Consider the following 25,774-nt stretch of genomic DNA (forward strand, 5'->3'; position numbering starts at 1 on the left):
TGACAAAAAAATGACAAAAATGTGACAAAAAAATGACAAAAAAATGACAAAAATGTGACAAAAAAATGACAAAAATGTGATAAAAATGTGACAAAAATGTGACAAAAAAATGACAAAAATGTGATAAAAATGTGACAAAAATGTGACAAAAAAATGACAAAAATGTGACAAAAAAATGACAAAAATGTGACAAAAAATGACAAAAATGTGATAAAAATGTGATAAAAATGTGACAAAAAAATGACAAAAATGTGACAAAAAAATGACAAAAATGTGATAAAAATGTGATAAAAATGTGACAAAAAAATGACAAAAATGTGACAAAAAAATGACAAAAATGTGACAAAAAAATGACAAAAATGTGACAAAAAAATGACAAAAAAAAAAAAAAAAAAAAAAAAAAGAAGACCTGTGAGTCACCGGAACTGCACCACATTTAACACATTTAACTGTTCCGGTGGTGTTTCCTCTCAGTTTGTTTTGGCGTTTCCTTTGGCGTTTCCTCTCAGTTTGTTTTGGCGTTTCCTCTCAGTTTGTTTTGGCGTTTCCTCTCAGTTTGTTCTGGCGTTTCCTCTCAGTTTGTTTTGGCGTTTCCTCTCAGTTTGTTTTGGCGTTTCCTCTCAGTTTCCTTTGGCGTTTCCTCTCAGTTTGTGTTGTCGTTTTGGCGTTTCCTCTCAGTTTGTTTTGGCGTTTCCTCTCAGTTTGTTTTGTCGTTATGGCGTTTCCTCTCAGTTTGTGTTGTCGTTTTGGCGTTTCCTCTCAGTTTGTGTTGTCGTTTTGGCGTTTCCTCTCAGTTTGTTTTGGCGTTTCCTCTCAGTTTGTATTGGCGTTTCCTCTCAGTTTGTTTTGGCGTTTCCTCTCAGTTTGTATTGGCGTTTCCTCTCAGTTTGTATTGGCGTTTCCTCTCAGTTTGTATTGGCGTTTCCTCTCAGTTTGTTTTGGCGTTTCCTCTCAGTTTGTTTTGGCGTTTCCTCTCAGTTTGTTTTGGCGTTTCCTCTCAGTTTGTTTTGGCGTTTTCAGTGGCGTTTCCTCTCAGTTTGTTTTGGCGTTTCCTCTCAGTTTGTTCTGGCGTTTCCTCTCAGTTTGTTTTGGCGTTTCCTCTCAGTTTGTTCTGGCGTTTCCTCTCAGTTTGTTTTGGCGTTTCCTCTCAGTTTGTTTTGGCGTTTCCTCTCAGTTTGTTTTGGCGTTTCCTCTCAGTTTGTTTTGGCGTTTCCGGTGGCGTTTCCTCTCAGTTTGTTTTGGCGTTTCCTCTCAGTTTGTTTTGGCGTTTCCTCTCAGTTTGTTTTGGCGTTTCCTCTCAGTTTGTTATGGCGTTTCCGGTGGCGTTTCCTCTCAGTTTGTATTGCTGTTTTGCTGTTTTGCCGTTTCAGTGGCGCTTCCCGCCCCCCGGGGCCTGGACTTCCCTCTGGTGACCCACAGCGCGGTGAGGGTGAGCTGGAGCCCGGGGGCCCTGACTGTGCCCGGGCACCGCGTCACCCTGAGCACCAACCACGGCAGCGACGTCCGACAGGTACTGCAGTACTGCAATACTACAGTACTACTAAAATACTACTACTACAATACTACTACAATACTACTGCAATAGTACTAAAATACTACTACAATACTACTGCAATAGTACTACAATACTACTACAATACTACTACAATACTACAGTACTACAACAATACTACTGTACTACAACAATACTACTGTACTACAACAATACTACTGTACTACAATATTACAATACTACTACAATACTACTACAATACTACTACAATACTACTGCAATAGTACTACAATACTACTACAATACTACTACAATACTACAGTACTACAACAATACTACTGTACTACAACAATACTACTGTACTACAACAATACTTCTGTACTACAATATTACAATACTACTACAATACTACTACAATACTACTACAATACTACTGCACTACAACAATACTACTGCACTACGACAATACTACTGTACTACAATATTGCAATACTACTGCACTACAACAATACTACTGTACTACAATATTACAATACTACTGTACTACAACAATACTACTGTACTACAATATTACAATACTACTGCACTACGACAATACTACTGTACTACAATATTACAATACTACTGCACTACAACAATACTACTGTACTACAATATTACAATACTACTGCACTACAACAATACTACTGCACTACAACAATACTACTGTACTACAATATTACAATACTACTGCACTACAACAATACTACTGTACTACAATATTACAATACTACTGCACTACAACAATACTACTGCACTACAACAATACTACTGTACTACAACAATACTACTGTACTACAATATTACAATACTACTGCACTACAACAATACTACTGTACTACAACAATACTACTGTACTACAACAATACTACTGTACTACAATATTACAATACTACTGCACTACAACAATACTACTGTACTACAACAATACTACTGTACTACAATATTACAATACTACTGCACTACGACAATACTACTGTACTACAATATTACAATACTACTGCACTACAACAATACTACTGTACTACAACAATACTACTGTGCTACAACAATACTACTGTACTACAATATTACAATACTACTGCACTACAACAATACTACTGTACTACAACAATACTACTGTGCTACAACAATACTACTGTACTACAATATTACAATACTACTGTACTACAACAATACTACTGTACTACAACAATACTACTGTACTACAACAATACTACTGCACTACGACAATACTACTGTACTACAACAATACTACTGTACTACAATATTACAATACTACTGCACTACAACAATACTACTGTACTACAACAATACTACTGTACTACAACAATACTACTGCACTACAACAATACTACTGCACTACGACAATACTTCTGTACTACAATATTACAATACTACTGCACTACAACAATACTACTGTACTACAATATTACAATACTACTGTACTACAACAATACTACTGCACTACAACAATACTACTGCACTACAACAATACTACTGTGCTACAATATTACAATACTACTGCACTACAACAATACTACTGCACTACAACAATACTACTGTACTACAATATTACAATACTACTGCACTACAACAATACTACTGTACTACAACAATACTACTGCACTACGACAATACTACTGTACTACAATATTACAATACTACTGCACTACAACAATACTACTGTACTACAATATTACAATACTACTGCACTACAACAATACTACTGTACTACAACAATACTACTGTACTACAATATTACAATACTACTGCACTACGACAATACTACTGTACTACAATATTACAATACTACTGCACTACGACAATACTACTGCACTACGACAATACTACTGCACTACAACAATACTACTGCACTACAACAATACTACTGTGCTACAATATTACAATACTACTGCACTACAACAATACTACTGTGCTACAATATTACAATACTACTGCACTACGACAATACTACTGTACTACAACAATACTACTGTACTACAATATTACAATACTACTGCACTACAACAATACTACTGTACTACAATATTACAATACTACTGCACTACGACAATACTACTGTACTACAATATTACAATACTACTGCACTACAACAATACTACTGTACTACAATATTACAATACTACTGCACTACGACAATACTACTGTACCACAACAATACTACTGTACTACAATATTACAATACTACTGCACTACAACAATACTACTGTACTACAATATTACAATACTACTGCACTACAACAATACTACTGTACTACAATATTACAATACTACTGCACTACAACAATACTACTGTACTACAATATTACAATACTACTGCACTACGACAATACTACTGTACTACAATATTACAATACTACTGCACTACAACAATACTACTGTACTACAATATTACAATACTACTGCACTACAACAATACTACTGTACTACAATATTACAATACTACTGCACTACGACAATACTACTGTACTACAATATTACAATACTACTGCACTACAACAATACTACTGTACTACAACAATACTACTGCACTACAACAATACTACTGCACTACAACAATACTACTGTGCTACAATATTACAATACTACTGCACTACAACAATACTACTGTGCTACAACAATACTACTGTACTACAATATTACAATACTACTGCACTACGACAATACTACTGTACTACAATATTACAATACTACTGCACTACGACAATACTACTGTACTACAATATTACAATACTACTGCACTACAACAATACTACTGTACTACAATATTACAATACTACTGCACTACAACAATACTACTGTACTACAATATTACAATACTACTGCACTACGACAATACTACTGTACTACAATATTACAATACTACTGCACTACAACAATACTACTGTACTACAATATTACAATACTACTGCACTACAACAATACTACTGTACTACAACAATACTACTGTACTACAATATTACAATACTACTGCACTACGACAATACTACTGTACTACAATATTACAATACTACTGCACTACGACAATACTACTGCACTACGACAATACTACTGCACTACAACAATACTACTGTGCTACAATATTACAATACTACTGCACTACGACAATACTACTGTACTACAACAATACTACTGTACTACAATATTACAATACTACTGCACTACAACAATACTACTGTACTACAATATTACAATACTACTGCACTACGACAATACTACTGTACTACAATATTACAATACTACTGCACTACAACAATACTACTGTACTACAATATTACAATACTACTGCACTACGACAATACTACTGTACCACAACAATACTACTGTACTACAATATTACAATACTACTGCACTACAACAATACTACTGTACTACAATATTACAATACTACTGCACTACAACAATACTACTGTACTACAATATTACAATACTACTGCACTACAACAATACTACTGTACTACAATATTACAATACTACTGCACTACGACAATACTACTGTACTACAATATTACAATACTACTGCACTACAACAATACTACTGTACTACAATATTACAATACTACTGCACTACAACAATACTACTGTACTACAATATTACAATACTACTGCACTACAACAATACTACTGTACTACAATATTACAATACTACTGCACTACAACAATACTACTGTACTACAACAATACTACTGTACTACAATATTACAATACTACTGCACTACGACAATACTACTGTACTACAATATTACAATACTACTGCACTACGACAATACTACTGCACTACAACAATACTACTGTGCTACAATATTACAATACTACTGCACTACGACAATACTACTGTACTACAACAATACTACTGTACTACAATATTACAATACTACTGCACTACGACAATACTACTGTACTACAACAATACTTCTGTACTACAATATTACAATACTACTACAATACTACTACAATACTACTACAATACTACTGCACTACTACAATACTACTGCACTACAACAATACTACTGTACTACAATATTACAATACTACTGCACTACAACAATACTACTGTACTACAATATTACAATACTACTGCACTACAACAATACTACTGTACTACAATATTACAATACTACTGCACTACAACAATACTACTGTACTACAATATTACAATACTACTGCACTACAACAATACTACTGTACTACAATATTACAATACTACTGCACTACGACAATACTACTGTACTACAATATTACAATACTACTGCACTACAACAATACTACTGTACTACAATATTACAATACTACTGCACTACAACAATACTACTGTACTACAATATTACAATACTACTGCACTACGACAATACTACTGCACTACGACAATACTTCTGTACTACAATATTACAATACTACTGCACTACGACAATACTTCTGTACTACAATATTACAATACTACTGCACTACGACAATACTACTGCACTACGACAATACTACTGCACTACAACAATACTACTGTGCTACAATATTACAATACTACTGCACTACGACAATACTACTGTACTACAACAATACTACTGTACTACAATATTACAATACTACTGCACTACAACAATACTACTGTACTACAATATTACAATACTACTGCACTACGACAATACTACTGTACTACAATATTACAATACTACTGCACTACGACAATACTACTGTACTACAACAATACTTCTGTACTACAATATTACAATACTACTGCACTACAACAATACTACTGTACTACAATATTACAATACTACTGCACTACGACAATACTACAAACAATGCTACAATATTACAATACTACTGCAATACACAAATAAATAACATGTTTACATGTTATTTATTTGTGTTATTTGTGTTTATTTGTTTATTTGTTTACAGATTGAAGTGTCCGGCCTGACCTCGGTGTTGTTTATTTGTTGTTTATTTGTTTATTTGTTTATTTGTTTGTTTGTTTACAGATCGAAGTGTCCGGCCTGACCTCAGTGTTGTTTGTTTGTTTGTTTGTTTACAGATTGAAGTGTCCGGCCTGACCTCGGTGTTGTTTATTTGTTGTTTATTTGTTTATTTGTTTATTTGTTTGTTTGTTTACAGATCGAAGTGTCCGGTCTGACCTCGGTGCTGTTTACATGTTGTTTGTTTGTTTGTTTGTTTACAGATTGAAGTGTCCGGCCTGACCTCGGTGTTGTTTATTTGTTTACTTGTTTGTTTGTTTGTTTACAGATTGAAGTGTCCGGTCTGACCTCAGTGTTGTTTATTTGTTTGTTTACTTGTTTGTTTACAGATTGAAGTGTCCGGCCTGACCTCAGTGTTGTTTACATGTTGTTTATCTGTTTGTTTGTTTGTTTGTTTACAGATTGAAGTGTCCGGCCTGACCTCGGTGTTGTTTACATGTTGTTTGTTTGTTTGTTTGTTTATTTGTTTACAGATTGAAGTGTCCGGTCTGACCTCGGTGTTGTTTACATGTTGTTTGTTTGTTTGTTTGTTTGTTTGTTTGTTTGTTTACAGATTGAAGTGTCCGGCCTGACCTCAGTGTTGTTTACATGTTATTTGTTTACTTGTTTACAGATTGAAGTGTCCGGTCTGACCTCGGTGTTGTTTACATGTTGTTTGTTTGTTTGTTTGTTTGTTTGTTTGTTTACAGATTGAAGTGTCCGGTCTGACCTCGGTGTTGTTTACATGTTGTTTACTTGTTTGTTTGTTTGTTTGTTTACAGATTGAAGTGTTTGGTCTGACCTCGGTGTTGTTTACATGTTGTTTGTTTGTTTGTTTGTTTACAGATCGAAGTGTCCGGCCTGACCTCGGTGTTGTTTACATGTTGTTTGTTTGTTTGTTTGTTTATTTGTTTACAGATTGAAGTGTCCGGTCTGACCTCGGTGTTGTTTACATGTTGTTTGTTTGTTTGTTTGTTTGTTTGTTTGTTTACAGATTGAAGTGTCCGGCCTGACCTCAGTGTTGTTTACATGTTATTTGTTTACTTGTTTACAGATTGAAGTGTTCGGTCTGACCTCGGTGTTGTTTACATGTTGTTTACTTGTTTGTTTGTTTGTTTGTTTACAGATTGAAGTGTTTGGTCTGACCTCGGTGTTGTTTACATGTTGTTTGTTTGTTTGTTTGTTTACAGATCGAAGTGTCCGGCCTGACCTCGGTGTTGTTTACATGTTGTTTGTTTGTTTGTTTACAGATTGAAGTGTCCGGCCTGACCTCGGTGTTGTTTACTTGTTGTTTATTTGTTTGTTTGTTTGTTTGTTTACAGATTGAAGTGTCCGGCCTGACCTCGGTGCTGATCCAGAACCTCTCGTCTCTGTCCCGGTATCACGTGTCGGTGCAGTCGCTCTTCCCGCTCGGTTTGTCTGCGGCCGTGACCGGAAACATCAGCACGTGTAAGACACATCTGCACATAAACAACATGGCGGATCTCCATGGCAACAGCAAACATGGCGGATCTCCATGGCAACACAATGGAATAGAATACAATGGAAGACCAGAACAACACAAATACTGCAGAAAATATGTATTATTATTGTTGTTCCATCTCAAACTCTAGCTCTGGGTTGTTTGGCTGTTGCATATGTGTAAGTGTCTCTAACCCCTGTGTCTTCAGTGAAGGTCCCGCCCCCCTCGGATCTGCGCGTCACGAACTTCTCCGGCTCAGAGATCACCGTTCGCTGGGACTCTGCGGCCGAGGACGTGGTTTCCTACCTGCTCAAGTGGATCTCCCTGAGCGGAGGAGACCTGCAGCAGGTACTCACTTCAGCCTGAAGGGGGCAGCAGGTACTCACTTCAGCCAGAAGGGGGCAGCAGAGGACACACTTTAACCTGAAGGGGGCAGCAGAGGACACTCTTTAACCTGAAGGGGGCAGCAGGGGACACTCTTTAACCTGAAGGGGCAGCAGAGGACACTCTTTAACCTGAAGGGGGCAGCAGAGGACACTCTTTAAGCTGAAGGGGGCAGCAGGGGACACTCTTTAACCTGAAGGGGCAGCAGAGGACACTCTTTAACCTGAAGGGGGCAGCAGAGGACACTCTTTAACCTGAAGGGGGCAGCAGGGGACACTCTTTAACCTGAAGGGGCAGCAGAGGACACTCTTTAACCTGAAGGGGGCAGCAGAGGACACTCTTTAAGCTGAAGGGGGCAGCAGGGGACACTCTTTAACCTGAAGGGGCAGCAGAGGACACTCTTTAACCTGAAGGGGGCAGCAGAGGACACTCTTTAAGCTGAAGGGGGCAGCAGGGGACACTCTTTAACCTTAAGGGGCAGCAGAGGACACTCTTTAACCTGAAGGGGGCAGCAGAGGACACTCTTTAACCTGAAGGGGGCAGCAGGGGACACTCTTTAACCTGAAGGGGCAGCAGAGGACACTCTTTAACCTGAAGGGGGCAGCAGAGGACACTCTTTAAGCTGAAGGGGGCAGCAGAGGGCACTCTTTAACCTGAAGGGGGCAGCAGAGGACACACTCTCACAGTTTTTTTCACCCTGTGCGTCTTCTCCACAGCTGACAGTAGAGGGCGACAGTGAGGGCGCCGTCCTGGAGGGAATAGAGGAAGAGCGCGAGTACCAGGTGTCTCTGTCAGCGCTTTACGGAGACGGAGCTCAGAGTGAAGCCACGGCCATCCGCTACAGCACCAGTGAGTACCCGCTAACTACACGCTAACTGCATGCTAACGACACACTACAGCCATCCGCTACAGCACCAGTGAGTACACGCTAACGACACGCTAACTACATGCTAACTACATGCTAACGACACATTACAGCCATCCGCTACAGCACCAGTGAGTACACGCTAACGACATGCTAACTACATGCTAACGACACACTACAGACATCCGCTACAGCACCAGTGAGTACACGCTAACGACACGCTAACTACATGCTAACGACACACTACAGCCATCCGCTACAGCACCAGTGAGTACACGCTAACGACACGCTAACTACATGCTAACGACACACTCCAGCATCCGCTACAGCACCAGTGAGTACCCGCTAACGACACGCTAACTGCATGCTAACAACACGCTACAGCCATCCGCTACAGCACCAGTGAGTACATGCTAACGACATGCTAACTACACGCTAACGACACACTACAGCCATCCGCTACAGCACCAGTGAGTACACGCTAACAACACGCTAACGACACGCTAACGACATGCTAACGACACACTCCAGCATCCGCTACAGCACCAGTGAGTACCCGCTAACGACATGCTAACTACATGCTAACGACACACTACAGCCATCCGCTACAGCACCAGTGAGTACACGCTAACGACACGCTAACTACATGCTAACGACACACTACAGCCATCCGCTACAGCACCAGTGAGTATATGCTAACGACATGCTAACGACACGCTAACGACACACTACAGCCATCCGCTACAGCACCAGTGAGTACACGCTAACGACACGCTAACGACATGCTAACGACACACTGCAGCCATCCGCTACAGCACCAGTGAGTACATGCTAACGACACGCTAACTGCATGCTAACGACACGTCAACTACATGCTAACGACACGCTAACTACATGCTAACGACACGCTAACTACATGCTAACGACACGCTAACTGCATGCTAACGACATGCCAACTACATGCTAACGACACGCCAACTACATGCTAACGACACGCTAACTCCATGCTAACGACACGCTAACTACATGCTAACGACACGCTAACTGCATGCTAACGACACGCTAACTACATGCTAACGACACGCTAATTGCATGCTAACGACACGCTAACTACATGCTAACGACACGCTAACTACATGCTAACGACACGCTAACTACATGCTAACGACACGCTAACTACCTGCTAACGACACGCTAACTGCATGCTAACGACACGCTAACTACATGCTAACGACACGCTAACTACATGCTAACGACACGCTAACTACCTGTAAACGACACGCTAACTGCATGCTAACGACTCGCTAACTACATGCTAACGACACGCTAACTGCATGCTAATGACACGCTAACTACATGCTAACGACAAGCTAACTGCATGCTAACGACACGCTAACTACATGCTAACGACACGCTAATTGCATGCTAGCGACAAGCTAACTGCATGCTAACGACACGCTAACTACATGATAGCAACAAGCTAACTGCATGCTAACGACACGCTAACTACATGCTAACGACAAGCTAACTACCTGCTAACGACACGCTAACTACATGCTAACGACACGCTAACTACCTGTAAACGACACGCTAACTGCATGCTAACGACTCGCTAACTACATGCTAACGACACGCTAACTGCATGCTAATGACACGCTAACTACATGCTAACGACAAGCTAACTGCATGCTAACGACACGCTAACTACATGCTAACGACACGCTAATTGCATGCTAGCGACAAGCTAACTGCATGCTAACGACACGCTAACTACATGATAGCAACAAGCTAACTGCATGCTAACGACACGCTAACTACATGCTAACGACAAGCTAACTACCTGCTAACGACACGCTAACTACATGCTAACGACACGCTAACTACATGCTAACGACACGCTAACCATATGCTAACGACACACTAACTACATGCTAATGACACGCTAACTATATACTAACGACAAGCTAACTACATGCTAACGACACACTACAGCCATCCGCTACAGCACCAGTGAGTACACGCACCTGTCTCTCTGTCTCCCCCTAGTGTCGGGGGCGGGGCCCAGCGCGGTGACGGTGTCGGAGGAGACGGCCGTCAGCCTCGTGGTCAGCTGGACTCCGCCCAACGCCCACGTGCTTCAGTACAGAGTCGCCTACAGCGCCCTGAGCGGCGCCGCGGACCACAGCGACCACGTGGTACGGATGGAGGATATATGGAGGGGACATGGAGGGCACGTGGAGGCCACAGGGCGTCTGAGTTGTGTCGTGTGTTGTTCCTCAGGAGCTGGTGTCGGGCGGGGAGCGGCGGGTGCTCCTCCAGGGTCTGCAGCCCGACACTCGCTACAGCGTCACGGTCAGCGCCGAGTACCGGAGCCGAGAGGGCGGCAGCGGGTCAGCGCAGGGCAAAACCAGTGGGTCACTCTCACATATACACCAACACCCACACTCACTGAGGGGGAGGAGCCTACACTCACTGAGGGGGAGGAGCCTGTCACAGAAACACTCACTGAGGGGGAGGAGCCTGACCCGGCACAGAAACACGGCTTCAAATCAATCACACTTCAAACACCGGCGCAGTTCCTGAACTCACCACTACAGAGAGTCTGGAGCAACATGTTAAAGAGGGCGTGTTCTGCTTTAAAGAGGGGGTGTTCTGCTTTAAAGAGGGGGTGTTCTGCTTTAAAGAGGGGGTGTTCTGCTTTAAAGAGGGGGTGTTCTGCTTTAAAGAGGGGGTGTTCTGCTTTAAAGAGGGGGTGTTCTGCTTTTGTCAGTCCCATAGCACCAGTCTATATCTCACTACAATGATGACAAACCTTCTGCTGGTCTGTAAATGCAGTAAATTAGAATAACTGCCTTGTATAAAATGTCTCTCTCAAAATGGCTGTAGTGAATGTCTTGAAATAGGCCTCTGTCTCTTTAACCTCTTAACTCCCGCCTGAACCGAGAGGATCTTTTTCCGCACGTCATCAGATTTTTTTTCCATAATTTTTTTGTCGGGTGTTCAACTCATTTATGTTACTTTTTCGTAATTTTTTTCTTCATTTTTCTTCATTTTTTTTGTCATTTTTTGTCACATTTCTTTCAAAAAAAATTTTGTTTTGTTCCAAATTTTGGTCATTTTTTTCCCTCCACATTTTTGTCATTTTTTTTGTCACATTTTGACACATTTCTTTCATTTTTTCATCATTTTTTAAAATCCAATTTTGGTCTTTTTTTTTTACCAAATTTTTGTAATGTTTTGTCACATTTCTTTCAATTTTTTCGTTTTTTATCTTCAACTTTTGGTCATTTTTTTTGTCAATTTTTTTTCATTATTTGTCTTTTTTTCACATTTTTTGTCATTTTTTGTCATTTTTTGTCATTTTTTGTCACATTTATTTCATTTTTTCGTCATTTTTTAAAATCAAATTTTGGTCATTTTTTTTCCAAATTTTTGTCATTTTTTGTCAATTTTTTCTCACATTTTTTTGTCATTTTTTCATTTTTTTGTCATTTTTTGTCACATTTTTGCCACTTTTTCAAGTTTTCAAGTTTTCTCACTTTTTTGTCACATTTCCATCATTGTTTTCGTCTCACTTTTGTTTGTCTCACCTTTTTTCCAGAAGCTTTTGGATTGGGGTAAAGCCAAACTAGAGAAAATGCTCTCGGTTCAGGCGAGAGTTAAGGGGTTAAATGTCTCTCTCAAAATGGCTGTAGTGAATGTCTTGAAATAGGCCTCTGTCTCTTTAAGAACCTCTGAGCCTTTAGACACGCCCCCTCCACACGCTGTCTGTGGCATCAGTGGGGAGGGGGTTCTGCTGAGGAGCAGTGGTTGGTTACTCGGCTGGTGACCAAAGCTCGGAGGCGTCTCCAGGAGGTGGGGGCGTTCCTAGGAGGACTCAGGCAAACCTATCCCTAAAATGGCCGCCATCGGAGTTTTTACAGATTACTCAAAATGGCCGCCATCAGAGTTTTTACAGATTACTCAAAATGGCTGCCGTCAGAGTTTTTACAGATTACTCAAAATGGCCGCCATCAGAGTTTTTACAGATTACTCAAAATGGCCGCCGTCAGAGTTTATACAGATTACTCAAAATGGCCGCCATCAGAGTTTTTACAGATTACTCAAAATGGCCGCCATCAGAGTTTTTACAGATTACTCAAAATGGCCGCCATCAGAGTTTTTACAGATTACTCAAAATGGCCGCCGTCAGAGTTTATACAGATTACTCAAAATGGCCGCCATCAGAGTTTTTACAGATTACTCAAAATGGCCGCCATCAGAGTTTTTACAGATTACTCAGAAATACGTGAATGTGCCAAGGCAACACTTCAGCCATGTTTTTAATGAGGGAGTGACAGAATAACAGGATGTAGAGCTCGTCCTCGTGCTGTGTAGCCTCTGTGTGACGGTTGCCGGTTGAATCCCCGTAGGCAGTCTGCGCGTGAGCAGCGTGAGCGTGCTGCGCTCGGATCACGCCAGCGTCTGCGTGTCATGGCGGCCGGCGTCTGCGGTGGACGGATATCGCCTCGTCATCCAGGAGGATAAAGGTAACTGTGCCCACGAGCAGCGCACTTCACACACCAGGCAGGAACGGCTTCATATCTCTGACAGCCGGACGTATCCACATGGAAGTCCAGGGTCTTCTCTTGTTTCAGTTATGTGTGTGTTTCAGTAGCATAATCACAAAAAATCTATTATAATTGTTTTTTTCAAATGTTTTTTTTTTCAAATGTTTTTTTTTTAATTTTTTTTATTTTTAATTTTTGGATTTTTGTCACTTTTTTGATGGATTTTTGTCACTTTTTTGCTGGATTTTTGTCTTTTTTTGATGGATTTTTGTCACTTTTTTGCTGGATTTTTGTCTTTTTTTTGCTGGATTTTTGTCATTTTTTTGCTGGATTTTTGTCTTTTTTTGATGGATTTTTGTCACTTTTTTGATGGATTTTTGTCACTTTTTTGCTGGATTTTTGTCTTTTTTTGCTGGATTTTTGTCACTTTTTTGATGGATTTTTGTAATTTTTTTGCTGGATTTTTGGTCTTTTTTTGATGGATTTTTGTCACTTTTTTGATGGATTTTTGTCACTTTTTTGATGGATTTTTGTCATTTTTTGATGGATTTTTGTCACTTTTTTGCTGGATTTTTGTCTTTTTTTTGCTGGATTTTTGTCATTTTTTTGCTGGATTTTTGTCTTTTTTTGATGGATTTTTGTCACTTTTTTGATGGATTTTTGTCACTTTTTTGCTGGATTTTTGTCTTTTTTTGCTGGATTTTTGTCACTTTTTTGATGGATTTTTGTAATTTTTTTGCTGGATTTTTGTCTTTTTTTGATGGATTTTTGTCACTTTTTTGATGGATTTTTGTCACTTTTTTGATGGATTTTTGTCATTTTTTGATGGATTTTTGTCACTTTTTTGATGGATTTTTGTCTTTTTTTGATGGATTTTTGTCACTTTTTTGATGGATTTTTGTCACTTTTTTGATGGATTTTTGTCATTTTTTGATGGATTTTTGTCACTTTTTTGATGGATTTTTGTCATTTTTTTGATGGATTTTTGTCATTTTTTGATGGATTTTTGTCATTTTTTTGATGGATTTTTGTCATTTTTTGATGGATTTTTGTCACTTTTTTGATGGATTTTTGTCACTTTTTTGCTGGATTTTTGTCACTTTTTTGCTGGATTTTTGTCACTTTTTTGATGGATTTTTGTCTTTTTTGATGGATTTTTGTCTTTTTTTGATGGATTTTTGTCTTTTTTTGATGGATTTTTGTCTTTTTTTTGATGGATTTTTGTCTTTTTTTGATGGATTTTTGTCTTTTTTTGATGGATTTTTGTCTTTTTTTGATGGATTTTTGTCACTTTTTTGATGGATTTCTGTCTTTTTGTGATGGATTTTTGTCTTTTTTTTTGCTGGATTTTTGTCACTTTTTTGCTGGATTTTTGTCACTTTTTGATGGATTTTTGTCCTTTTTTTGATGGATTTTTGTCACTTTTTTGATGGATTTTTGTCTTTTTTTTGCTGGATTTTTGTCATTTTTTTGATGGATTTTTGTCACTTTTTTGATGGATTTTTGTCATTTTTTTCATGGATTTTTGTCACTTTTTTGATGGATTTTTGTAATTTTTTTCATGGATTTTTGTCTTTTTTTTGATGGATTTTTGTCACTTTTTTGCTGAATTTTTGTCACTTTTTTGCTGGATTTTTTTAAAGGCAAAAAAATAATCGTTTGAATAATCGTGATTTCAATAATGACAAAAATAATCGTGATTATTATTTTTTCAATAATCGAGCAGCCCTATGTTACAGTTATGTGTGTGTTTCAGTTATGTTTGTGTGTTTCAGTTATGTTTGTGTGTTTCAGTTATGTGTGTGTTTCAGTTATGTTTGTGTTTCAGTTATGTTTGTGTGTTTCAGTTATGTTTGTGTGTTTCAGTTATGTTTGTGTGCTTCCGTGTGCTTCCTCAGGTGGGCGGAGTCAGGAACAGGAAGTGGACTCCTCTCGCTCCAGCCACTGTTTCTCGGACCTTCGGCCTCTCTCTCTGTATCGCATCAGCGTGTTCTCCCGCCTGGGCCCAGCAGAGGGCGCCGCCGTCTCCATCCTCCACCCCACAGGTTCCTTATACTCTCACTGCACTGCACGGCGCCACCTGCTGTTCATACAGTGCATCATCAGGCCTTTAGGGAGATGTAGAGGAGCAGAAAGTGTAAAGTAAAGTACTGATCCTCGATAATAAGTATTTGTTTGTGTTTTTGCTCCTCCAGCGGCGGCTCCGGCCTCGATCCCGGTCCAGCCCAGACTCTTCCCGCTCCACAACGAAGGTGCCTCCAAACTGACCACACACTCGGACTCTGGGATTAACAAGAGACGTTTTCTGCAGTAAAAATGAGACAAAACCCTTGAAATGAGACAAAAAGTCAACGATAAGATAATCTAGATTCTTTGAGCAGCTTCAACATTCTTAAATCCATTAAACTTGTGAGTTTTTGGACAGTTTCTGCTTGGATTTGTTTGCAGGATGTCAGAATAGCCTCCCAGAGCTGCTGTTTGGATGAAAACTGCCTCCCACCCTCATAAATGTTTAGCTTGAGGCTCCAAAGGTTCTCAACAGGGCTGAGGTCAGGGGAGGAGGGGGTCCACATCATGAGTTTCTCTCCTTTTCTGCCCATAGCAGCCAGTGATGCAACTATTTCACGCTTTCCATCAGCAGAGGGATCCTTTTTCTTTCCCGTATTGCTTGGAAATGATGATGATGATAAAGTGGAACATCCTTTTTCAGTAGTTTTTCCTTTTTCAGTTTCTAGAGTTTTATTTCTGATCTGTGATGAACGACTGCAGAGTCTCAGTAACAAATCCTCCTGAACGCTGCCCCCTTGTGTTGCAGTGTGTCCGGAGCTCACCATCAGGAACAAGATCGTCAAAGGTAACGCCTCTCCTGGTCAATAACCGTGTAAGTAAGGATTAAGCAATGAGGAGCCTTCGCGGTGGAGTTCCTGCATTCTAACGTCTAACGCGGCTCCTCGTTGTTTAATCCGCTTATACCAGGGTCCCACAAACCTAACATTTATAATAAATGTGTTTCTCATTGACTAAAGTCACTAAATCTGCCAGACTACGGGACTATTTTGTGTGGGTTATTAGCCGGTCACTGAAGGCTGGTCTCAGAGCGAGTCATTCTCCGCAGCTATTACGAGGATCTCAGTCAGGCTCAACGACACAACATCAGCACAGAATCACAACACAACAGGACTAACCCGGAAACACTTTTCCCTGGAAGGAAACACCGATATGCGCCACTCGTGGGCACCACTTATTTACCTTATTATCTTTCACATTATTTGTCTTTTTTTTTTTTTTGCCTCTTTTTTTTTGTCATTTTTTTGTCAAATTTTTGTCTTTTTTTTGTCTTTTTTTGTCACATTTTTTCTCACAATTTTTTTTTTTTTGTCATTTTTTTGTCAAATTTTTTTTTCTTTTTTTTTCTTTTTTTTGTCTCTTTTTGTCTTTTTTTGTCTTTTTTTGTCACATTTTTTGTCATTTTTTTGTCACATTTTTTTTTCTTTTTTTTTCTTTTTTTGTCACATTTTTGTCTTTTTTTTGTCACATTTTTGTCACATCTTCATCCTTGTTTTCTTCTCAGTTCTGTCGCTATTTTCACACCTTTTTTTCCAGAAGCTTTTGGATTGGGGTAAAGCCAAACTGGAGTAAATGTGCTCAGTTCAGGCGGGAGTTCAGGGGTTAACCTGAAGAAACAGCTGCGGTGGAGTCGCTCACACCTGGGCCCCCCCAACTCAAACTTTTATGTTTGACTTTACTAATCCAGACAAAGATGCTTCAATGCAGGATCATTTTATGTACGCCTGAAAATGATGAATAGCCTTAACCGTTTCCAATAGAAATGTAAAGCTCATATGTTATTAACAGTAGCTAACCTAGCTGCTCACTCTCCTCTACAAACATTTAGCAAACACTAAATCCATCTCATACGTTCCTGTCAGTCACTAATTACGCCTTTATCTGACTCAGCTGTGTCAGGCGTTGCTACGGCGACGCCACAGCGGAGTGACATCCCAGTGATTTAACTACCGGACTACGTGTGCGGTTACACCAAAATAATGCACCAGCCAATCAGAGTCCAGGATCACCCAGACCATGGTGTTATAAACATGTAATAACCGTGTAATAACCGTGTAATAACCTGTAAATGCTGGTTCAGGCTTCGACATGATGGAGGCGTTCGGCCTCACTCCGGGCGCTCACTCGGCCGTGGAGGGAGTTTTCGCCGAACCCTTCGTCTTCAACACCCTCCCCACATACACGCTGTTCAGGGACGCCCAGCTGACCCAGGACACCAGGTACGAGACTCACACTCTGTCATAACCCCCCCCCACCCAGGCCCCCTCAGCACAGTCTTCTCTCCTCAGCACAGTCTTCAGCACAGTCTTCTCTCCGCAGGCTGGTCCACCCCCTCGGTCTGTCTCCGGAGCACACCTTGAGCGTGTTGTTCCGCGTCGTCCCGGAGACGCCGCGGGAGCCGTTCGCCCTGTGGCAGATCACGGACGAAGACTTTCAGCCGAAGATGGGCCTCGTCCTGGACCGTGAGAAGACTTTAGCTTCTTTATGTGAAACGTCTTCCTCCAGATGTGACGGGAGGGCGTCTGACAGCTGTTGTGTTGCAGCGGCGGCGAAGCGTCTGACCTACTTCAGCCTGGATTACAGAGGAGAAGTCCAGGAGCTGACCTTCGACCAGCCGCAGGTTCACCGGCTGTTCTACGGCAGCTTCCACAAGGTAACGCCCAACATCTGCACAACATCTGCACAACATCTGCACAACATCTGCCCAACATCTGCCCAACATCTGCACAACATCTGCACAACATCTGCCCAACATCTGCTCAACATCTGCCCAACATCTGCTGAACATCTGCTCAACATCTGCTGAACATCTGCACAACATCTGCACAACATCTGCTGAACATCTGCACAACATCTGCCCAACATCTGCACAACATCTGCACAACATCTGCACAACATCTGCACAACATCTGCACAACATCTGCCCAACATCTGCACAACATCTGCACAACATCTGCTCAACATCTGCACAACATCTGCTCAACATCTGCACAACATCTGCTGAACATCTGCACAACATCTGCACAACATCTGCACAACATCTGCCCAACATCTGCTGAACATCTGCACAACATCTGCTGAACATCTGCACAACATCTGCTGAACATCTGCACAACATCTGCACAACATCTGCTGAACATCTGCACAACATCTGCACAACATCTGCACAACATCTGCCCAACATCTGCTGAACATCTGCACAACATCTGCTGAACATCTGCACAACATCTGCACAACATCTGCTGAACATCTGCACAACATCTGCTCAACATCTGCACAACATCTGCACAACATCTGCTGAACATCTGCACAACATCTGCACAACATCTGCCCAACATCTGCTGAACATCTGCACAACATCTGCACAACATCTGCTGAACATCTGCACAACATCTGCCCAACATCTGCCCAACATCTGCACAACATCTGCTCAACATCTGCACAACATCTGCCCAACATCTGCACAACATCTGCACAACATCTGCTCAACATCTGCACAACATCTGCTGAACATCTGCCCAACATCTGCTGAACATCTGCTCAACATCTGCACAACATCTGCACAACATCTGCCCAACATCTGCCCAACACCTGCCCAACATCTGCACAACATCTGCCCAACATCTGCCCAACATCTCCTGAACATCTGCACAACATCTGCTGAACATCTGCCCAACATCTGCCCAACATCTGCCCAACATCTGCCCTAACATCTGCCCAACATCTGCTGAACATCTGCTCAACATCTGCACAACATCTGCACAACATCTGCTGAACATCTGCACAACATCTGCTGAACATCTGCTGAACATCTGCTCAACATCTGCACAACATCTGCTGAACATCTACTGAACATCTGCTCAACATCTGCAACACATCTGCACAACATCTGCCCAACATCTGCCCAACATCTGCTGAACATCTGCCCAACATCTGCACAACATCTGCTGAACATCTGCACAACATCTGCACAACATCTGCCCAACATCTGCACAACATCTGCCCAACATCTGCCCAACATCTGCTGAACATCTGCCCAACATCTGCTGAACATCTGCACAACATCTGCACAACATCTGCTGAACATCTGCTGAACATCTGCTCAACATCTGCACAACATCTGCACAACATCTGCTGAACATCTGCACAACATCTGCCCAACATCTGCCCAACATCTGCTGAACATCTGCCCAACATCTGCCCAACATCTGCTGAACATCTGCCCAACATCTGCACAACATCTGCTGAACATCTGCTGAACATCTGCTCAACATCTGCACAACATCTGCACAACATCTGCTGAACATCTGCACAACATCTGCTGAACATCTGCTGAACATCTGCTCAACATCTGCACAACATCTGCTGAACATCTACTGAACATCTGCTCAACATCTGCAACACATCTGCACAACATCTGCCCAACATCTGCCCAACATCTGCTGAACATCTGCCCAACATCTGCACAACATCTGCTGAACATCTGCACAACATCTGCACAACATCTGCCCAACATCTGCACAACATCTGCCCAACATCTGCCCAACATCTGCTGAACATCTGCCCAACATCTGCTGAACATCTGCACAACATCTGCACAACATCTGCTGAACATCTGCTGAACATCTGCTCAACATCTGCACAACATCTGCACAACATCTGCTGAACATCTGCACAACATCTGCCCAACATCTGCCCAACATCTGCTGAACATCTGCCCAACATCTGCCCAACATCTGCTGAACATCTGCCCAACATCTGCCCAACATCTGCCCAACATCTGCCCAACACTTGCCCAACACCTGCCGAACATCTGCCCAACATCTGCCCAACATCTGCTGAACATCTGCCCAACATCTGCCCAACATCTGCTGAACACCTTAAACCGGTCAGTCAGGTGCAGTGGTCGTGTGTTGCAGGTGCACCTGTCGGTCAGTCAGGTGAGCGTGGCGTTGGCCGTGGACTGTGAGCGTGTGGGGGAGAGAGCGGCTCGACCTCTGGGAGCTCTGCCCAGAAACGGCTTCGAGATCCTGGGGAAACTGACGCGCACCAGAGGCCCCCGCAGCGGATCAGCCCCGGTGCGAGACCTTCACTCTGCTCTTCACACTCTGCTCTTCACACTTTGCTCTTCACTCAGTTTACTCTTCACACTCTGCTCTTCACTCAGTTTACTCTTCACTCACTCTGCTCTTCACTCACTCTGCTCTTCACGCTCAGTGTGTTGTATCTCCTGTGTGTGTCCAGTTCCAGCTGCAGACCTTTGAGATCATCTGTAACACCACGTGGACCTCAGAGGACACCTGCTGCGAGCTGCCGGCCTCCGTCAGTCACTCCTTATACTTTAGTCTGTGTTAGACTGTGTTTCTGTGTGCAGATGTTTGTGCTGATGTTTGTGCTGATGTTTGTGCTGATGTTTGTGCTGATGTTTGTTCCTCAGAGGGATGAGGAGAGCTGTCCCGCTCAGCCCTTCACCTGCAGCTGCTCTTCAGACGCCCCTGGGCCCCCGGGGCCCCCCGGACCCAACGTAAGGCCCCAGATACAGCGGGAACCAGATGTTTACATACACTTTAGACTTAACACACTTTGTAACAGTTTGTCTTTGGGTCATTGCACCAGCTGCCCCCCTCCCCCACAGCATGATGCTGCCCCCCCCCTCCCCCACAGCATGATGCTGCCCCCCCCCCCTCCCCCACAGCATGATGCTGCCCCCCCGTATGTGTTCTCATGGTCATTATGGACAAACATTACAGTGGAGTTTCTGGTATAGTTAAAGTGACCTCTGATTGAGACAGATGTGTTTTTATGAAGTGTTTCTGCACATCTGGATCCCAGAGAAACTCACTTTACAAACTGTGTTTCTTCAGGGACGGCCTGGACCTCGCGGCGAGAAAGGAGACAAGGGCGAGCGCGGAGAGAAGGTTAGCACCACACGCACAGCAGGAGGGTCAGGGTTTAAATCCTGTGTTAACGATGTGATTCTAACGAGATGTTCCTGTGGTTCCAGGGGGAGGTGGGGCCCGTGGGGGGCCCCGGCCTGGACGGGGGCCTGGGCTCTGTGGGCAGCCGGGGGCCTCAGGGGCTGACGGTCCAGGGCAAAGCTGTGAGTGACAGTTTTCTTCACCATAGAAAAGGTTCCACTGAATAATAATGATATAAATGACCTGTCTCTGACAGGGGCCCCCAGGGGCCCGCGGCGAGAAGGGGGACCCAGGGCAGCCTGGAGAACAGGGCGCTCAGGGGCCTCCAGGGCCCAAAGGAGAGGAGGGGCCCCCTGGACCAAAGGTGAGGCTCCTCAACACTGACTTTAAAAACCTGTTTAAAACCTGTTTAACTCCGCTGTGGTTCCAGGGCATCCGGGGCCTGGAGGGGGGGCTGGGCCCCCCAGGACTGACGGGGCTGCGGGTGAGAACACGGTCCACACAGAACCTGAGGAACATGAACAAAACTGTAGAACCAAGAACATGATGAAGTCTGTCGACACGACGACTTATAAAGTCCAGTCTATCAGGTCCATGAAGAGGTCTCTCAGGCCCGATACTGGGCCAATACTGGGCCGATACTGGGCCGATACTGGGCCGATACTGGGCCGATACTGGGCCGATACTGGGCCGATACTGGCCTGATACTGGCCTGATACTGGGCCGATACTGGCCTGATACTGGCCTGATACTGGGCCGATACTGGGCCGATACTGGGCCGATACTGGCCTGATACTGGCCTGATACTGGGCCGATACTGGCCTGATACTGGGCCTGATACTGGGCCGATACTGGGCCGATACTGGGCCGATACTGGCCTGATACTGGGCCGATACTGGGCCGATACTGGGCCGATACTGGGCCTTGTTTTGTATTATTAACATATATTATTATATATGACATAATTAGCATGTTAATGATATATTTTACATCTTAAATCCACACAGTATGACATGTTGTATGTTGTGTGTTGTGTGTTGCGTGTTGCGTGATGTATGTTGTATGTTGTACGTGACAGTAGTTTCACCTGAGTATTATAAAGGCTAAAATGGGCATTTTACATTCAAAGGTTAGCAGGAGGTTAGCGATAGTAGCCTAGCTTAGTGCTAGCCATTGCCCTTGTGTTTGTAGCAGAGTTAGCAGGAGGTTAGCGATAGTAGCCTAGCTTCTGAGGTCCTGAATCTGCAGCGGCTCCAGCCTGCAGGTTCAGGACCGTCTTCTGGACCCGATCCAGTCACTGAATCCGATTCTGAATATCGGAGCCGCTAGCATGTAGCATGTAGCATGAAGCTAACGCTAGTTCCTGTATTTGTGGAAACACTTTGAGCTCGGTGGTTTTGGTTCATCACAAACATGTTTCCCTCAGGGTTTCCAGGGGATCCCAGGACACCCAGGGCCGGGGGGAGAGCGGGGGCCGGGGGGCCCCGTGGGGCCCACGGTAAACACACAGATACAGATTATTATTATTATTATTATTATTATTATTATTATTATTGTTATTATTATTATTATTATTCAGATCTTTAACGTCTCTGAGCGTCTGTTCCTCAGGGTCTGCGCGGGAACAAAGGCGAGCGCGGAGAGAAGGTCCGTTTACTCAAACATCTGCATCTCAAACATCTGCATCTCAAACATCTGCATCACAAACATCTGCATCTCAAACATCTGCATCTCAAACATCTGCATCTCAAACATCTGCATCTCAAACATCTGCATCTCAAACATCTGCATCTCAAACATCTCAAACATCTGCATCTGATCGTGTTCCTCAGACTGATATCTTTGGTCCATAATTGAATCGTGTGAAGCTCCTAAAGTGTAAACGTGTCAGTGCTGATCTGTGACAGCAGGGGGCGCTGTAACAGAGACACAGGTCATGTTTAGTCGGGACTTTAGAGGGAACTCGTTTGAAAGACAAAGACCAGCAGATTCCAAAGTCTCTGATGGTTCAGAAGCAAAAGTCTACGACACAAAACATATACAACAGGATCTGAGTGAGTCTCTGTTGTTTCAGGGGGAGCCTCAGTCCATGGCTCTGATCTTCCAGATGGTGACGGAGGCCTGTGAGCAGCTCGTACACAGTGAGTACTACAGAGTACTACAGAGTACTACAGAGTACTACAGAGTACTACAGAGTACTGCAGAGAGTACTGACACTACAAAGTACTTAAGGTGAGACACTGCAGGTGAAAAGGGAAACATGTATATTTACAGATTTCAATGTGAAACCTTTGCTGTCGATCACTGGCATAAATGTGAGAAAAAAAAACATGGCAAGTTTTCTGTCATTTAATCTTTTCATATCAGAACAAGGTGTTTTATGCCTAAAAATGCCCCAGATTTCACATCTTTTCAGCGACGAAATCTGAATAATGGACAGAGCTACATTCACATGTATGGTTTCATTTTATTGATGAATGAGTTTCCAAGACTTTCTCAGAGCGGATTTTGGATTTCTTGTTTAGTTTTAAAATAAGCTGTTTTTTAGTGGAAAAATGTGTAAAAATGTAATTCTCGCCTTATTTTCTGACATTCAAAACTCAATAAATGGGGTTTAAGGGATTAAATAATAAAAAATCCCTCTGAAAAAATCTTCCAAATATTGTTCAGTCCAAGGCTGGAAAATGTGAAGTCTTTAGGTCCGACTGACGTGGACATAGTGTCGCCACAATGACAGAAACATGTGTTTGGAGAAAAAGGGCCTTGAAATTGTGTTCTCCCATATAAGTCTATGGGGGAACATTGAATCAGCGCAATATTTAAACATGTTATTGTGAAGATTAGGCATATTTTCTGTTTCCGGGTGAAAGTTTATATGTTCAGAGACAGATTTGGCCCAAAACCTGAACACTGAAAAATGAGTTTTGCCTGTAGTGTCTCCCTTTCAGAGAGTTCAGTACTCTGCAAAGGGGACCCTACACACCCATCACAGTCAGGAGCCTGCGGAATCCAAGGGGCCAGGTCCAGTCGACTGAGGAAGCTGAACGGAGTCTCCTGTTGTATATGTTTTAGCTCAGGGCTTTGGGCTGTAGTCGTTTCTCGGCGTTTCCCGTTGTACATGTTTTTGTTCCTCCAGAGGAGGTGCTGAAGATGGACCTCTTCATTAACGAGCTGAGCCGGAAGCCCGCCCCCATCCAGGACCCCGTGGGGCCCCCAGGAGAGCCAGGGGTCCCGGGCAGCAGGGGCCCCCCGGGGTCCAGAGGGGCCCAGGGCAGTGTGGGGCCCCGGGGCCGCCCGGGACGCCCGGGGTACCCCGGAGAACAAGGTCAGTCTCTGTCGATGCAGCTGTTTCTGAAACGCCTCAGACTGATGTGATCATGTGACCACAGGGCGGCGAGGGGGCCCGGGGCCCAAGGGCGACGCGGGGCCCAACGAGCAGGGACCCACCGGCATCAAGGGGTTCGCAGGTAACGAGCTCCAACAGTTTAAATACAGGACGAGTCGAGTCTAACGGTTTAAATACAGAATCAGAGGAAGGAGAGATCAGAGTTCTTTTGGGACTCTTCTCCTGCCAGTGTCCTGCAGTTTCCCTGCTCTGCACTTTAAAGAGGGGGTGTTCTGCTTTAAAGAGGGGGTGTTCTGCTTTAAAGAGGGGGTGTTCTGCTTTAAAGAGGGGGTGTTCTGCTTTAAAGAGGGGTGTTCTGCTTTAAAGAGGGGTGTTCTGCTTTAAAGAGGGGGTGTTCTGCTTTAAAGAGGGGGTGTTCTGCTTTAAAGAGGGGGTGTTCTGCTTTAAAGAGGGCGTGTTCTGCTTTAAAGAGGGGTGTTCTGCTTTAAAGAGGGGTGTTCTGCTTTAAAGAGGGGGTGTTCTGCTTTAAAGAGGGGGTGTTCTGCTTTAAAGAGGGGGTGTTCTGCTTTAAAGAGGGCGTGTTCTGCTTTAAAGAGGGGGTGTTCTGCTTTAAAGAGGGCGTGTTCTGCTTTAAAGAGGGGGTGTTCTGCTTTAAAGAGGGGGTGTTCTGCTTTA

General features: G+C 42.8%; 1 protein-coding gene across 1 annotated transcript in view; it reads left to right on the forward strand.

Annotated features, from left to right (window-relative positions):
- Window positions 1-25,774, forward strand: part of LOC306981210 (collagen alpha-1(XX) chain-like) — a 39,016-nt gene that overhangs the window by 11,872 nt on the left and 1,370 nt on the right. The window contains exons 8-32 of the mRNA XM_079580773.1: window positions 1,371-1,510; window positions 7,830-7,956; window positions 8,178-8,317; window positions 9,070-9,202; window positions 11,265-11,413; window positions 11,499-11,628; window positions 13,631-13,747; window positions 15,667-15,813; window positions 15,964-16,020; window positions 16,584-16,622; window positions 17,916-18,054; window positions 18,155-18,297; window positions 18,379-18,488; window positions 20,755-20,913; window positions 21,080-21,157; window positions 21,273-21,359; window positions 21,700-21,753; window positions 21,840-21,935; window positions 22,010-22,117; window positions 22,184-22,237; window positions 23,180-23,251; window positions 23,365-23,400; window positions 23,828-23,894; window positions 24,890-25,078; window positions 25,143-25,220. Coding sequence (XP_079436899.1) covers window positions 1,371-1,510; window positions 7,830-7,956; window positions 8,178-8,317; window positions 9,070-9,202; window positions 11,265-11,413; window positions 11,499-11,628; window positions 13,631-13,747; window positions 15,667-15,813; window positions 15,964-16,020; window positions 16,584-16,622; window positions 17,916-18,054; window positions 18,155-18,297; window positions 18,379-18,488; window positions 20,755-20,913; window positions 21,080-21,157; window positions 21,273-21,359; window positions 21,700-21,753; window positions 21,840-21,935; window positions 22,010-22,117; window positions 22,184-22,237; window positions 23,180-23,251; window positions 23,365-23,400; window positions 23,828-23,894; window positions 24,890-25,078; window positions 25,143-25,220 — 2,649 coding nt within the window. The remainder of the gene's footprint in view (window positions 1-1,370; window positions 1,511-7,829; window positions 7,957-8,177; window positions 8,318-9,069; window positions 9,203-11,264; window positions 11,414-11,498; window positions 11,629-13,630; window positions 13,748-15,666; window positions 15,814-15,963; window positions 16,021-16,583; window positions 16,623-17,915; window positions 18,055-18,154; window positions 18,298-18,378; window positions 18,489-20,754; window positions 20,914-21,079; window positions 21,158-21,272; window positions 21,360-21,699; window positions 21,754-21,839; window positions 21,936-22,009; window positions 22,118-22,183; window positions 22,238-23,179; window positions 23,252-23,364; window positions 23,401-23,827; window positions 23,895-24,889; window positions 25,079-25,142; window positions 25,221-25,774) is intronic.

The sequence above is a fragment of the Gobius niger genome (assembly GCF_951799975.1).
Source record: "Gobius niger genome assembly, chromosome: 22".
NCBI lineage: Eukaryota > Metazoa > Chordata > Actinopteri > Gobiiformes > Gobiidae > Gobius > Gobius niger.